At 33.8% G+C, this 17,756-nt stretch overlaps 1 protein-coding gene across 1 annotated transcript in view; it reads left to right on the top strand.

Moving 5' to 3' along the window:
* Nucleotides 1-17,756, top strand: part of LOC145292232 (uncharacterized) — a 351,246-nt gene that overhangs the window by 216,964 nt on the left and 116,526 nt on the right. Inside the window, exons 82-88 of the mRNA XM_080138555.1 lie at nucleotides 2,232-2,482; nucleotides 4,632-4,782; nucleotides 6,486-6,518; nucleotides 7,625-7,875; nucleotides 9,941-10,091; nucleotides 14,523-14,555; nucleotides 16,067-16,317. Coding sequence (XP_079994681.1) covers nucleotides 2,232-2,482; nucleotides 4,632-4,782; nucleotides 6,486-6,518; nucleotides 7,625-7,875; nucleotides 9,941-10,091; nucleotides 14,523-14,555; nucleotides 16,067-16,317 — 1,121 coding nt within the window. The remainder of the gene's footprint in view (nucleotides 1-2,231; nucleotides 2,483-4,631; nucleotides 4,783-6,485; nucleotides 6,519-7,624; nucleotides 7,876-9,940; nucleotides 10,092-14,522; nucleotides 14,556-16,066; nucleotides 16,318-17,756) is intronic.

Below are 17,756 nucleotides of genomic sequence, written 5' to 3'. Positions count from 1 at the left end.
AGTTGGTAAGGGAAAATGTATCCATCTTTCTCAGCCAGAATAAGTATTTCCAGAAGAATAATGATATGAAATTAAATATATTCATACTGATAACACAATAGAAGGAGGAGAACAAAAATAATAAACTATTTGGGTCTGACTTTGAAAATCTAGCAAGATAACATGTTAGATAGAGAAAAGAAAATATATAACATAAAACGATAACAGATGAAATTAGTGATGTCACTTTAGATGATTGTAATGTGTCATTCAGTATTATCACTAAACAATCAAAGTCAGCATCTTCATTGTTATAATTACACCCTACTTCAGATATGGTCAGAAATCCTTAACTGCTTTATTTTACTAATTGAAGTAGTTTTTCCCATGCTGATTAATGGCAGGATGCATAACATGAAAATAGTGTAACAAGTAAATCTATGAAAGACATGTGTCTGTCAGTTAGTCTATTACAATATAAGGTTATGTATTTACTAATACTTAATAGACCTAGAAAATTGAAATTTGATAAAAATAATCACTTATGTACGCATCTTGTCTTTGGAGGAATCATGTTTATTTTTTATATATATACAATGTATCACAAAAGTGAGTACACCCCTCACATTTTTGCAGATATTTAAGTATATTTCCTCATGCGAAAACACTGACAAAATGACATTTTTACACAATGAATAGTTTGTGTGCAGCTTATATAACAGAATTAATTTACTTTTTCCTCATAATAACTCAAAATATAACCACTAACAACTGAACCCTGCCAACAAAAGTGATTACACCTTTTAGAGAAAGTTGTCACTGTTAACATGTCAACTGTCAATATTTTGTGTTGCCACCATCATTATCCAAAACTGCCTTTACTCTCCTGGGCATGGAGTTAACCTTCCACTACTTCAGTACAACGTCGCAGAACTGGCAGATATTTGTGATTTTGCACACCTCCACTTTCACTCAAGCATATTCTAAAGGCGTTCTATTGGGTTCAAGTCTGGAGCCATGCTTAGCTAGTCCATCACATTTAACCACAGCCTCTTCAGTAAAGCAGTGGCCATCTTGTAGGTGTGTTTGGGGTCATTGTCATTCTGGAACACTACCCTGCAACCCAGTTGCTGGAGGGAGGGGATCATGCTTTGCTGCCATATTTCACAGTACATGTATCCCTTAATGAAATATAACTCCAACACCTGTATCACTCATGCAGCCCCAGACCATAACATTCCCACCACCATGCTTGACTATAGGCATGACACACTTATCTTTATACTCCTCATCTGGTCTCCGCTATACATGCTGGAAGCCATCAGAACTAAGAAAATGAATTTTTATCTTATTAGACCATAGAACATGGTTTTAGTAATCTATGTGCTTTTTTGATACGTCTTCAGCAAACTGTTTATTGGTTTTCTTTTGTATTGTCTTCAGAAGAGGCTTCCTCTTGGGGTGACAGCCATGCACACCAATTTGATGTAGAGTGTGGCATATAGTCTGAGCACTAACAGATTGATCCCCCCCCATTTAATATCTGTATCAAAGCTGACAACATTCTTATGCCGATCTTTCAAAGAAAGCATTTGTATATGACACTCAGCATGTTCACTCAGCTTATTTGGATGACCTACATGAGGCCTGCACTGGGTGGACCCTGCTCTTTTAAAATGCTGGATAATCTAGTCACTGTGCAGCAGCTCAGTTTAAGGGTGTTGGCAATCTTCTTGTAGCTTTGACCATCTTCATGTAGCACAACAATGCGCTTTTTAAGATCCTTAGGGAGTTCTTTGCCATGTGGTGCCATGTTGAAACTTTCAGTGACCAGTATGAAAGAGTGTGAAATCTGTGGTACAAATTTTAACACACCTGTTCGCTATGCACACATAGGCCTAGTAACATTAATGAATCACATGACATTTTGGAGGAACAATGACAAGCAGTACTCAATTTGAACATTTTAGAGATGTAGTCACTTTTGTTGGCAGGTGTTTAACTTTTAATGGTTGTATTTTGAGCTATTATGGATGAACAAATAAATTACACAGACTGCTTTTTATTGTGTCAAAGTGTCATTTTGTCAGTGTTGTCCCATGAAGAGATATACTTAAATATCTGCAGAAATGTGAAAGATCTACTCACTTTTGTGATACACTGTATATAAAAGAATCTACGAAGAGACATAAAACCCTGATTACTAGGCATTTTTTAATTCCTGATTTACTTTTCATATTCTAAATTTATAGCATCCTGGTGTGTGTTTAACGATGGTTTGGCTGATACATCTTTAGTAAGGAATAGTGACATTCAATTCTCTAGTAATGAAGAGGACATGAATAGTATTCGACCTGGTGGGAAAGGATGGACGCCTGCACCTGGAGATACCAAACGTGCAGTCACTGTTTCTGTTGGTGATGCACTTGTGTATGGAGGATCTGTTCGTCTTGTTCGTACAAAATATGTTGAAAAGTTTGATGTTATTCTTATGGGTGAAAAGGTAAGTTATATATCATTTTTAAATTTGTTGGCTTTGTGTGTGGGGAGATGAAATATTAAATCGAGAATGACAGATCACATGTTAAGAGAATAGAAATCAAAATCCATGAATCTTACTTTGCTACAGCTCCAACCTGACCTACATTTTCTAGCCGACATACAATAATGTTGGATCTGTAGAATAGATGGGGTTTTCATCTGCAGTTTAACAACAAATTTCTCATATTCTATATGAACCAAAGATTTCATGCCACCTGAAAATCACGCAGATGAACTACAACTAATTAAATTTATTCTTGAAAACAAAAACTTGAATAAATTTATTGACTACACACACAACACAAGATTTAATTTAATTTCACCCACCCAAACTGGTCCTGGATATGACCTTAAACTATATCCGATTGTGAGGCCCCAACTTGCGGGCTTTGGGGAGTGTGGAGCCACCCTTTAATTGCCATTGCTCCCAGGTTCACTCTGACCCTGAGTGGTAGTATCTGTTAGGATCCCAACTATGGGTTAAATAGAAACGGACTTGAACACAACAAATATATTCTATTAAAAAAATTTTCTTCAATCTTTGGATTCAGCATTAAATAACCTGAAAACAACCAGCCAACCAACCCACCCAAACTTTAGTCAAATGATTTTGAAAGTGGAAATGGGAAAATTTATGTAATAAAAAAATATGTCGATTCTGTCATTTCATTGGCTGATTTCTAGAAATCCCTTGTTATAAGTATATTATCTTCTACGTACACTTCTTATAGCAAAACTTTTCTAACAAACACCATTTAGGCTTTCAAACAAATTAAGGAATAGGAAAAAGAAGTTTACGAGATTTCAGTTTTAATGCTATTTAAGTGTTCACACTGATAAAAGAAAAAAGGGAGAGCTTCTGAGGTTGCACACTCATTTTAGTATTTACGCACGAATCCAGAAAGTGGATTTACTGCGATCAAATGACTGATAATCCCAACTTCGCAAATAATATGAACACTTACAAATATACCCACACACATGTGGTGGCTGAAGCCTCAGTTGATATCACACAAAATAGTCAAAGATAAAAACACAGAAAGGAAAGACACCAACCAAACCTCCAGTTATTACCACTCAAATTCCAGAGAAGCCCAACAGTTGTTGTTAGCGAGAAATTAATGATAAATGACTGTTGTGAAAATAAAAATGATTTGCACTTGTTATCAAAGGAAGCAGAAAGTTTTGGAAGAAGTCTGGGGAAACTTATTGTCACTCAGAGTTCAGTGAACATCATTTCTTATTGCCTGTAAGTAATCACTGATAAGGATTCATGTGAGAACTGTTAATGAGTAAACAATGATTGTATAAAGAAAAATCCTTCAGTATGGAGCTCAACCCATGTATATAATTCTAGATTAAGAATATCCAATGATAAAAACTATGAATTTAATGAGGTTTCTGTAAGAATGCTCAATGATAAATAGAGCAAGATATGTATTTATTTATATTTAAATAAGCATTTGTTAATATCACCTAATATCACATATATACTATGCGATATTAAAAAATGTTCATTTAAAATATTTAAATCAAATATATATATATATATATATATATATATATATATATATATTTAAATAATCCCATAATCTGACCCCTTACTTCTCTCAAAAATGTGATGGCACCAACACCAGTTGATACCACAAAAAATTGACCATGAAGGGTCAAGGAAAATGGAAAGACCAAGGGAAAAAAGCACCATCCAGATTTTCACTGCAAAGTCACGGAGAGTATTGGAATCTTGTCAGTCAAATTCCAGAAAGAAGCCACCAGCCATTATTAACAAGAATTCAATGGTAAACGGATGTTGTGAGAGTTGGGACTTTTCTGTATGCTCGGGTATTCACTTTGTGTGTACCCGAGCATGCAGCAAAGTCCCGCACAAAGCACGGGTATCTTTGCTAATGCATAAAATAAGAAGAGAAATGAATCCATAACTTTCTCAACTTACCACCAAATTTTTATAACTACCACTTCCTTAGTTATTTCGATCGATTCCATTAATGACCAAATGTTGTTTAATACTTGTAATCTAATGAGAATTACTATTTTACATAATTATTTTTGTAATTTATGTATTCATTTGATTTTGGTTTTGTTTTTTGTAGGGTGTGACTAAACTGCTTAAAAATGGTGCAAATGACATTGTACGAATTCCTTTTAGTACGAACGCTACAAGTATCAAGATCCGTTTCTATCCTACCAAACCAGATTGTGTGATGCGTGTTAGTCTATCCATCATTGGATGTTTTGAGTCAGGTAAATTTTGTGTGGAATGACAAATATAGAAATAAAACATTTGGTCACAAGATAAATTTAATTTCGGGTGTTAGAAACTTTTATGTCTGACAGAGAAAATGTCATATTGAAAGTCGTTGAGTCAAGATTAAAAACAATGTTATCATGAGTTAATAATTCTGAGCAAGGAAAATGGTATTATGAGTCCATGAGCAAAAAGGTTATAACTTTATGTAAGCAGATAGTATTGAGATAATTTCTAAGATTGGCAGATTTTATATAATTATTATCATAAAGAATTACGTTTTATGTAAATTAAATCCATGTGCCGATGTTGATAGTCAAAGGCTAAAGGAAGATTTTGTTTATGCACCAATATGGAGTTTGATGTTTTTTATATGGGAATCGCTTGAGACAAGGCATGAAGACACTTGATGTAAGGAGCTAACAAGAACATAAGCTGATTATTGCAAAGACAGGAAATGCCTATTGACCTTAGTTTTGTAAAGATTAATGCTGTAAGTAGAAGGAAAGCAGTGAGCAAGAAGAGAGTTCCACAACCTTGAAGTCCTTGGAAAAAAACTACTGGAATAAGAAGCTATATTATGATGAGGTATTTAAACAGCAAATTGATGGAGACCTCTAGACTAACAAGTCAAACGAGCTGGAACAAAGGAAGCAGGGAATAGATAAGACAATTCTTAGGAACACATGCCATAATAGTATTTGTAGAAAAGAATGAGACTAGCAACATCACGTTTGTAAAAGATAGGTTGCAGTGAAGAAGAAAGTGTGGGGGCCAATCAAATTACAGATACGTTTCTACAATTTATCAATAACCTTTAAATGGGATACAGATTTACCAGTCCAAATATGACAACACTACTTAGAGATAGAGAATAGTCTTGAGAAAATGGTGAGAACAGAAAGAGCAATGGATTAATATGTGAAGTCCAAGAAAGATTTAATGAGAAAGACCAAGAAGTTTTAGTGTGGATTTTTTATTGAGAGCAGAGCCATCCATAAGAATCTCGGGAAGAAAAAGGACAAGTTTGCAATTGAAGACAATAGCTGAATCTTACAGGATTTATCAAAACAAACCATTTTTTATCTAAATCCATAACTGAAACCAAATCAACTTCTTGATTAACTGTATATTTCAACTGATCCGAGAAAGATGAATGAGAAACATTACCAGAAAAGAGGGTGGTGGCATCAGCATAAATGTTCATTTTCTGAATAGTATTCTTTGGACAGTCTTTTATATATAGAAGAAACAGTGTTAGATTTAGAATAGAGCCCTAAGGAATATCAGTATTGATAGGAAACAGAAAATGGAGATATATCACCAAGAGTTACTCACAAGCTTTGATCAGAAAGAAAAGACTTAACAATGTTAAGAACTTTATCACCAATATTATAACCTTGAAGTTTATGTAGAAGACCACATTATACCTTATCAGATGCTTGTCAAGTGCAATGACCCTTAACTTAACCAAAATATACAGCAGCACATTCTCACATATATCAAATAAATATCATTTTTTATTACTTCAGTCTACAAAGGATTTCCATTTCATAGAATTTGCCTTAATTTCATATTTTTCTTTAAGGTTTTTTATAGTGGCTTAGGGTTATTTGTTTCTCTTTGGTTCATTTTCAATAAGTTTATTATTTCATTAAATCTATTTTCATGCAAAGTTTATATTCTTATTTTCTTTTAGCTTCTACAACTGAAGCAGCAACAACAGTAACAGGTAATTTTTGTGTAATTTTATTTTAAAATCTGTATTTGCAAGATTTTTTAACGATGAAAATATTTGCAAATTATTTAGTGGCATTCAAGAATCTTTATAAGAGATTTTGTCCATCCGTTCATTAGTTTGTTACACTTAAGCATTTACTTAAACTTAAGCTTTGTAACTTTTTAGTCTGTCAAACTTAAGCTTGAAATAGTATTTTTACATGCATCAACACATCTTCATAAGAGGTTGTCTGTCATTCTATTGATCTTAAATTTTGAAATAATATTTTCACCGATAAGCATGCACATTGACTGGATGCATCTTAAGTGTCCTCTCCTTTCTTTGAAATGCTCACAAATTTTTCGAATGATCAAAGACTGGGTAGACAGACTGAAGAGAAAGCAATATTCAAATAATAAATTATCATGGGATAAATTTCAAGTAGAGCTGATTCTTTACATTCTCTTGCAAAATGAATGAATCTTGAGTTTTGTTTCAGTGTCACTTCTTTTTTAAGTCTGATGAGGTGTGTCTCGCTAAATTGAAATTCTACTGAAACATTAAAATGTTATTACAATAAACATTCTTTCTCGCTCTCTCTATATATATGCATACACACGCACACACACACACACACACACACACACACACACACACATATATATATATGTGTGTTTTTATTGTGTTGATTTTTACCACATATACCTCAATATATATAACTATACATATATACATATTACTGTAGTTAAATAAGCATGAGTATAACTTTCATTTAATTATTTACTTTCGTTTCTACTGAGGGTAGGAAATCAACATCGTTTTGATGAACCTTTGACAATATTGGAGAAGTCAGAAATTTTCACAAGTCCCCACAACAGATCGATTCCACATGATACTATTTAACTTGAACCAATGCATCCTATGATCTGATCAAATGATGTGGACATACTTGACTCTGATTATTTTATACTCATGAATAATGTTGAGTAAATTAATGGATTATTGAATCATTTACTTGCAACAACACAAATATTATTTATGTTGAGAACATGCATAATTATTTTATTTTATTAAAAATTTTTGATTTATTGCTTTTTTGTAACATTTTACTTTCCTAGAATCCTTGTGTGTGTTCAGTGATGGCTTGGCAGATTCTTCTTTAATAAGAAATTGGGATATTGATGTGTCCAGTAATGAAGAGCATAAAGCTGCTATCCGACCAGGTGGACAAGGTTGGAAACCAGAAGTTGGAGATAAGAAACGTATGCTCACCCTTTTTGTTGGTGATGCCTTAATGTATGGAGCATCTATTCGTCTTGTTCGTTCAAAATATGTTCAGAAATTTGATGTTATTTTGACGGATGGACATGTAAGTTAGAATTCTTTCATAAGATTTTCGCTCTTTTTGTTTTTTAGTGAAGATAGCACAAACAATAATCTAAAATATTAACCATTTTATTTGTTGTTCTTAAGTAGTGAAGAAAACCGGCACTGTCTGGGAGAAATGACTTCAAATTTGAAAATTTTATGAAATGTTTATTTTATATTTCTTACTATCTTTAACTTTGGTTTTCTAACATCTTATGAACATTTCCTAACTTCAAACATTTGCTTTGTTCCTAGTTACCCATTACAATTTTTATTCATATTTTTAAAGTCTATACTTTTTCATTTTAATCGGTACAAGAAAAGTAACGTTAAAATTATTTATTGATCTCTTGAACAAAAGAAAATATTTTCTGACTCAAAAGTCACTAATTTAGTCCTTACTAAAGCCTGTTTAAGGTGGTATTGAAGCAGAATATAAATAATCTGTTGGTATATTTTTTATAGTTTCTGAATTTTTGGCCATATTATATACAGGTAGACAAAAATATGAGTTTCCTTTATATAATAGATATTATAAGTAAAATGCTGTTGCTAGAATTGTATTCAGTAGTGAATACATATAACAGTGGAAATGGAATAACATAATGATGATGAAACTCCATGATTTCTTAATCGCCATTGCAGTTTTTTAACCAAATTATTCAAAATAAATAAATGTTAAAAAAAAAACTGCATATGGATCAATTTTAACATAAATACAAAGAATAGTGAAAAATATTTCAAGATACTAGCCTGAGGGCCCTCTCGTTGCCCAGGTGTTTGGAGGTGTGTGTTGAAAACTTTCAATAGAGGTGATGGATTTTCACGAGATCAGTATTATTTTGAAGCTCGGATCTTAGGACGACAAATGTCGAAAAATTGGCTAAAACCATTAATTCATTCACCCTCAGATGGGAACTTTTCTACAGGGAGGGGTTGCTTTTTTCGTTAATATTCTTGATTGTCTAGCCTTAATTTGAACCTATATCACTTCCGGTTTGATGATGGGTGCAGCAGCTAACACGTCACTTTTTTTTTCACTTTCTTTCCCTCCTTTTTGGTACGGGTTCAAGCTTGCCTGCCTACTAAATTTTTTTTTTTAGCTTAACACACACCTCCAAACACTCGGGCGATGCTGAATAGCCAGGCTAGTAATAATATAAATGCTATGTGATTAGGTGTTATAAGGAGTAAAATTAAAATGTTAAAAGCATTTAGGAGAGTCTAGAAAGATTTATGAAGGTAATAATTATATATAATCTATTTAAAGATCTATTTAAAAAAAAAAAAAAAGAACGAGTTATTAGGCTGTTAAGTTTTCAGTGGCAGTTAAGTGATTTCAAAATTACTATATTTGTATTTTACCTTATGTTTGCATTAGAAAATCAGCTCGTTTTTAGTATTGATTACATTCTTATATTGTGGAGAAGTTATTATCCTAACTGCCTCGGATAAGCACAGTTTGCAAAATTTGGAGCCAGGGATATATGATTTGGATTTACTGATAATATCCCAATTAATTGAGAAAAGGATATTCTTAGATCTAATTTTTTTATAAGAATTGTTAAAGAAGTTCCCTGGTTATTATTTGCATTTATATTATTAAATGATTATATGTGATTAGAAATTCTCAGCTTTATTAAAGTGGAAGTGGATCCAATGTATGTGTATCTTTTGGCTGCAATCTGGTTACCGTTGTTGGAGTTGTGGATTCTATACTTGTTATGGTAAGAGTAAGAATTGAATGAATTATTATGGATATCATTGTTGATCAGGTTGTCACTGTTATTATCATGGGAGTTGTTTGGCAAAAAACTATCACTATTTATATTGTTAGTGTTATTTAGCAAGTTTATTGATAGAGAAGGATGTTCAAGTTCATAAAGGGTAATAATGACTTTTAAATAATATGACTATAAGCTAGTTCCAATATTTGTTTCTTTATTAGATTTATAATAATTCTGGTGGTGGTTTCTAACTTTTGTTTTATGATTCTTGGTTTATAAGAAAAAAGATGTATAACTATTGATTCTTACGTTTTTAAAAATTGTCCTTTCTTTCCATAGTCAATTAAGAACATCCGTAACAATGGCCCACATGATATTATTAAGATTCCATTTGGTACAGCAGCCAACACTGTTAAAATTCACTTCTACCCTATCAAGCCAGACTGTCAACTGGTTGCCAGTGTGTCGATTATGGGATGCTTTGAATCAGGTGAGTAAATTTTTTATCTCTACAAAATCAGGCCATATAAAAAATGAGACCAAAATATATTTCAGTTCAGTATTTGCTCAACCATAGGCTTCTTCAACTACCTCCGCAATACATTGACAAACATTTTGTTGCTTCACAAGGGAAGAGAAAACAAAAAAAAATCACACACGGCAGCATGGTCTCGAATAATTTCATCTACATGATCCGACACAATCTTGAACAACTCCATCAATTCGAACCCGGACAATTCAACATGATATGATCCTGAACAACTCCATTGATTCAAATCAAAACCCCTCCGATGATTCGATATGATCCTAAATGCACTGACTCAACATGGCATGTTATCAGAGCAACCTTGGGAGTTACTTGCTAAATGACTGTTATAAACTTTTTTATAGCCTTTGGACGAATACATTTTTGCCGTAGGTAGGCTTGACTTAAACATTGGCATACAAACCTTGAGCACTTCCATGCATGCTTGTCATACTCCTCTCTGATCTCAAGATCACACAAATGACAATGTTAGGCAGGCCGTTTTTTCCTGGTTCTTCGCCTTAATAGTGCAGGCTCAGGAACTTCCTCAGTGGTACTTTTGTCTGTCACATAATTGAACTTTTCCTGCTCTGGATCCTTGGGTGCATATGAGGAGCATTCTTCATGTGGTTGTTCATACAGCAGTGGAGCTTCATCATCTGATGAGATAATTTCATCACGGATTAAGCAATCATGTAGGCATGCTGGCACACATTGTTTATGTGGTGTGGTGTTCCATCAACTGAGACCGAGTGTTGGCTATTGATTTTCATCACCGTACCTGTGCTGAACTGCATCAGACATCTTCCTGCAGATTCTTCACCCAAACAGCATTTCCCTCCTTGTATTTATATCTATCTATCTATAATTGTAATTATATATATCTATATTTGTATTTATATATCCCTATCTATAATTGTATTTATATCTATAAATGTATTTATCTATAATTGTATTTATATATATATATCTATAATTTTATTTATATCTATCTATAATTGTATTTATATATATCTATCTATAATTGTAATTATATATATCTATCTATAATTGTATTTATATATATCTATCTATAATTGTATTTATATATATCTCTATAATTGTATTTATATATCTATCTATAATTGTATTTATATATCTATCTATAATTGTATTTATATCTATCTATAATTGTATTTATATATCTATCTATAATTGTATTTATATATATCTATAATTGTATTTATATATATCTCTATAATTGTATCTATCTATAATTGTATGGATTAGCAACTCCATTGTCAGGCATCACCACTTCATCTGTATCCTTGTCACGAATCCTATAGGTGTATTGTACATTCATAGGTGTAGTCATGGCTGTCTTGTCGTCTTTAGGCATAATGTTGGGCCAGTACATTCCCTCCAAGATCGGGTACCTTGTTCTTGTAACAATCCGCTTTATTGTGCGATGGGAACTCTCAATTATTCCATTTCCCAAGGGTACGTGAGTGCACCGAAATCAAATGTGCATGTCCAACGTCTGTGTAAACTCAGCAAATATCTTTCCACAAAATGCTGTGTCATTATTGGTGAGCAATTCAATTGATGGCTTCCTTTCGCAGAACACAATCTCCAATTGCTTAATGATGCTAGCAGAATCTTGTCAATACAGCAGAATCTTGTTATTTTCAGATGGCAAAACGGCTAGGGCTACAGTCTATTAACGTCAGGTACAGCTACTCCAATTTTCAGGGACATCAATCCTACCTAGCTTTCAATGCACTGGGGTTGGATCTATGGATTAATATTCTGTGCACTTCAGCTTCAGTTATTAATGGGTTGACTAACTTTACAAAGTAAAACATCCTCTTCACCACTAGACCAATGAATTGCATGTACCTGAGAAACATTGTGTTTTGTGCTTACAGCACACACAGGTTGTCTGGGTTCTGTCTTTCTGTTTCGTTTAACCATTGCTGTGGTACCTGAGTAAGTTCGTAGCTTTGTTATAGTTAGACTTAACAAGCCCCACATCAATTTTCAGTGCATATTCTGAGGTCAAATCTCGGAGCATGGAGAGTCTGTACACTTTAGTCTGTCCAGACAATGTGTCAGTTATCCACTGATATACATATGCAGAATCTATTCATAAATGAATGGTTTTAGTTTTCCATTGCAATGCAAGGTTGACACCTCACAGCACAGCATCAAGCTCAGCTAAATTTATATGCTTGTTCTCATGCACTGTTTGGAGCCAGCTTGCATCTTCTGCCACAGAATCATTGCTTTTGGCAATGGAACTAGCGTCCACCCACACTATAACATCTCCACAGATATACCAGTCACCTTTCACTGGATTGTCCTGGACTATTCTCAAACAAATGTCTTCGATTATCCATGTTAGAAGAGAGTCTCACACTTCGACATCCCATCCAGTTGTCATAGTGTTTGCCCTTCATTTTACAAACTCCGTGGTGATAAGAATCCACAACTCCAACAACATATAATCCATAACAGACCAAACTTTCTGTTTGTTCTCTGGCACAACTGCCATGAGGGAGATTAGCCCTTTTGGCAGGGCCAAGTGTGTTCTCCGGATATGGCAGCAGCTAGCCGTTTTGTGCCCTTCCGAGTGTTCTTTTCATACTCTGTGGAGAAATCAGACTTGGTAATCATGATGGCAGCAAAATTGGTTTTGCTGAAATGTGGAAAAGTTACACTAGACACAGCTACCCCTCCCAGCCGTGTCCAGTCCAAGTAATAACTAAAATTCAAGTAAGTATCCATCTACAACTAAAACTTCTATGTTAATGCTCAGTTGGGCACCAATGATAACTTGCACCATTCCTATTCTACAGAAGCTAAATGTCCTTCCATCTGCTGTGAGCACAAGGGTCACTTTTCTCATCCATTCCTTATAACACGTCTTGCACACTGTGTGCATCCAGTATCCACAAGAGCTGTACATGGTAGTCCATTGATGTGAACAGTTAAAACCGGCAATGCGCCATTTAAAACTGTTTAGAAGATGAGATTGGCACTGAATTCTCCCCCCCCCCCCCCCCCACTGCTCATTTCTTGAAAAATATTGAGCAAAGTGCCCACGCTGCTGACATTGATAGCATGTGATATTTATTTGGGGCTTGACACCAGCACTTCTAACTATTTCACTATCGAGTAAACAATTCCTTGCCCTATGATTTGGTCCATTACAGTCATAACACTGTTGGGAAGTATCAGTCTCCTTAGGTGTGCTTTGTACCAATCGTGCAGCTACTACAACCTGCTCTGGAACTTCTGTGCAGTTCTTTAAAATGGCACGAGCATGCAACAGTATGTGTGACAGATCTAGATTATCCATCTGGGAGGATGCCCATAATAGTTCTTCCACATGTTCAGGCAATCCAGCAACAAATGCACATTGCAGGCACTGATCTGATACACTGCCAAACAGGACCGCAAGTCTGTGTAGTTCTGCCAAAAGTGCATTGACTGTTTCACCTGTTTGAAGGCGGCATGCTGCAAACTGCTTCCATGCAACAAAGAGATCCAAAGCAAAGACTGTGTACAGCGTTTTCTTTACAAAATCAAAATCTGCACACTTTTCCTCACTTAATTGCTGGTACACAGCATACACACCACCTGACAAATACATCGGAATGACACACTTGATGCGCTTCACTACACTCAGCTGACAATATCAGTTCAGCTTTCTCCAGCCACTCCACTATTGACTCTGGATTCACTGCCATCAAATATTGGTATGAGCTTTAGATCAAAGGCCACAAAGGTTGAAATAGCTTCTTGCTTCACGAGGGAAGAGAGAACAAAAAAATTCACATACGACAGCATGGTCCTGAACAATTTTGTCCATGTAACACAACACAAAGAACTCTGTCGATTCAAACCCAAACACCTCTAACGATTCGACACAACACGACCCCGAAAACTCCATTGATTCGAATCCAAACACCTCCGATGATTCGAACAATTTCAAACGCAATGACTCAACATGACACGCTACCAGAGTTACTCACTGAATGACTGTTATCAGCTGTTTTTATAGCCTTTGGACGAACTCATTTTCGCCATAGGTAGGCCTGACTTAAACATTGGCATACAAATCTCGAACACTTCTGTGATTGCTCATCACACATTTCTTAGTACCTAACTAAATTAGATACAACAACACATTCTCTGACACACCAAATAAATATTATCATTTTTTATTGTTTCATTCTACAAAGGATTTCCATTTTACAGAATTTGCCTTAATTTTGCCTTAATTTCATATTTTTCTTTAAGGTTTTTTATAGTAGCTTTGGGTTATTTGTTTCTCTTTGGTTCATTTTCAATAAGTTTATTACTTCATTAAATCTATTTTATTTTAAAGTTTATATTCTTATTTTCTTTTAGCTTCTACAACTGAAGCAGCAACAACAGCAACAGGTAATTTTTGTTTAATTTTATTTTAAAATCTGTATTTGCAAGATTTTTTAACAATAAAAATATTTGTAAATTATTTTGTTGCATTCAAAAATCTCTATAAGAGGTTCTGTCCAACCGTTCATTAGTTTGTTACACTTAAGCATTTACTTAAGCTTAAGCTTTGTTACTCTTTATTCTGTAACCTTAACCTTACATGCATCCACACATCTTCATAAAAAGGCTTTGTCTGTCTGTCAGTCTATGAATCTTAAGTTTGAAATATATTGTAGAGAGAGCAATATTCAAAGAAAAGATTATCATGTGATAAATTTCAACATATTTAAGTCTTTGCAAGAACTGAGGGGAAGAAATCAACATTGTTTTGATACCCCTCTCAAATCAGAATTAAACAGAAAAGCCTCTAATCTAATAGATCCCACACTGTCTACTAATGGCAAGCCCCTGCCCCATCACAATAATGTTACACCCCTGTATTTGTTTTATGATAGATTTGATGCAACACGCTCTCTATCTTGCTGCACTGCGCCGCATTTAGTATGCTTCTGTAAATCTGGTCCCTAATTCACAGTCATTCCTTATCACTCCTCAGTTGTTCAGTGCCAATGTGCCTTGTTTGCTTGCAGTGAATATAAAAATTATATATATATAAACTACTCTTTGGTAGTTTCAGAATATATGTAGTTATGTGGGTCTATCTTCATTCCCAAGGTATAAATGAATTAAAACAAATTTTTTTGACATGCCTTAAGACACTATAATATTACTACTCCCTCTTTGATCAAAACAAAATATACATACCTAATTATTCTAGGCAATGTAGTTCAGGTTTGTCATCAAAACCTTGTTAGAAGTTTGTAAACAAATAATATTTACAACTTTTGTGTTTTAATATATTCAAACATTTTAAATCATACTTTTATCAATTGGAAGCAATAGATTGATACTATTTAACTTGAACCAATGCATTCTATGATCCGATCAAATGATGTGGACATACTTGACTCTGATTATTTTATCCATCTATCCAGCACAGCCGCAAGCGAGATTGAACTCACTACACGAGTTTGTAGTGTAATTCAAATCTTGTTGGTAGCTGAATACTTGATGCTTCGCCAGGGCTATCAAGGGTATTTTTTATCATGACGCCATCACTAGATGGAGTGCCTACCATGGCTTAAGAGAGTCTCATCTACCCTCGAGAGAAGGATAGACTGTGCCAGTTTCTCAACCTGCTACTTTACCTCATGGTATATATATCTGGTACTGGCCAGGCTCAACATTGCTTAACTTCGGTGAGCTGGCGAGAACCGGTGTCAACGCGATTGTGATGTATAAATACGGCACAATCACGAATATTTTATACTCATGAATAATGTTGAGTAAATTAATGGATTATTGAATCATTTACTTGCAACAACACAAATATTATTTATGTTGAGAACATGCATAATTATTTTATTTTATTAAAAATTTTTGATTTATTGCTTTTTTGTAACATTTTACTTTCCTAGAATCCTTGTGTGTGTTCAGTGATGGCTTGGCAGATTCTTCTTTGATAAGAAATTGGGATATTGATGTGTCCAGTAATGAAGAGCATAAAGCTGCTATCCGACCAGGTGGACAAGGTTGGAAACCAGAAGTTGGAGATAAGAAACGTATGCTCACCCTTTTTGTTGGTGATGCCTTAATGTATGGAGCATCTATTCGTCTTGTTCGTTCAAAATATGTTCAGAAATTTGATGTTATTTTGACGGATGGACATGTAAGTAGACTTTGTTTTTCTTCTTTTTGCTTTTTGTTTTTTACTTTTAGAAAATTTGGAAGAAATCGAAGTAATTCTGTGGTTATTCTTAACTAGTGAAAAAAGCTGGCATTGTTTGGGAAAAATGACTTTGGATTTGGAAATTTGAAAAGTTTTTATCACACATTTTTTACTATATTTACCTGTTGTTTTTTAGGTCTTATTATGAAGTTATTTGTTACTGTTTTTTGGGGGGGTTTTCAAATATGTTACAATAGACAAGCATTTAAGTTTTCGCATGACAGAATAAAATTCTGACTTAAAACAGAGATTTCGTATTGAGTAACAATTGTAGTACACAAATGTCTTATAGGGAGTTCAACTTGAAGCCTGTACAGCTTTTTTGATCTAAGTGGTTATTTTTTTTCGGACATGTTTATAGTACACGTATCCAATGAGAATGAGGTATTGAGATCTTTGTCTGCAGTTGAACTATCCTCACATGTTCAGTTAAATTGCAGTTTTACTCATTTTTAAGATCATGTTTTTTCAACAGTACTGCATCGAACTTAGAACTCACTATAATAAAAAAAATGTCTACTTTCAATTAAATAAGATAAAAATGTCAGAAGTATAAAAATATAATATATATATATCATATATATTATATATATATAAAATATATATATATATATATATATATATATATATATATATATATATATATATATATATATATATATATATACTATATATAAAATAGCAAAAAGAATGTTTTAGGTATTTATTTTTAGCAAAACATGACAACAATTCAAAAACTTATGCAACAATTTGCTATAAAGAAATACCCATGCTGTAAATAATAAAAAAAAACAAGTTATTTGTTTTAAAAATGATAAGATTTTGACAATTGAAGGTTAAAAGGTTATTTTTGTTTTGACAATACATTTCTTCAGAATCCAGCATTAGTGAAAGAGATTTATTTTTTGGAAATTCATAGTCGTTTTAGTATCAGTATTTGATTATGCTGAAAATCAGCTAAAAACTGCACAGTTCTAAATTGTCGAGATATGAGGAAACAACAATTGTTTTTTTTTATGCTACTATACTAACCCGACACCAGCTCCATTACTAGTCTACTTACTGTTGTAGATCCGTGCTAGGGGGTCACGAATGAAAGAAACCACAAGTAGTGTAAAGTGTATAAAATATATGTATTTATCATAAAGAATACAGGAGCCACTAAAGTGGTATGAGAGGAACGTGTTCGTAGCATGCGGTTAAACATGGTATGAATGTATCCATTTAGTCTCTGAAACAGTGGTATTCATAGGACTGGTTGATTCCACTTAGTTCGCAAATAGGGGTGATTTGTACCCTACAACACCCCTCTCCCGTGCTTCTCATTCCCCTGGAATGATCGTATAGCTCTTTTTCCTGGGGTTGATCTCTATCGGGTT

The sequence above is a fragment of the Euprymna scolopes genome, chromosome 13, assembly GCF_053919585.1.
Source record: "Euprymna scolopes isolate OS-2025 chromosome 13, ASM5391958v1, whole genome shotgun sequence".
Taxonomy (NCBI): Eukaryota; Metazoa; Mollusca; class Cephalopoda; order Sepiida; family Sepiolidae; genus Euprymna; species Euprymna scolopes.
Note: the sequence above shows the minus strand (reverse complement) of the source record. Positions and strands in the feature narration are given on the sequence as shown.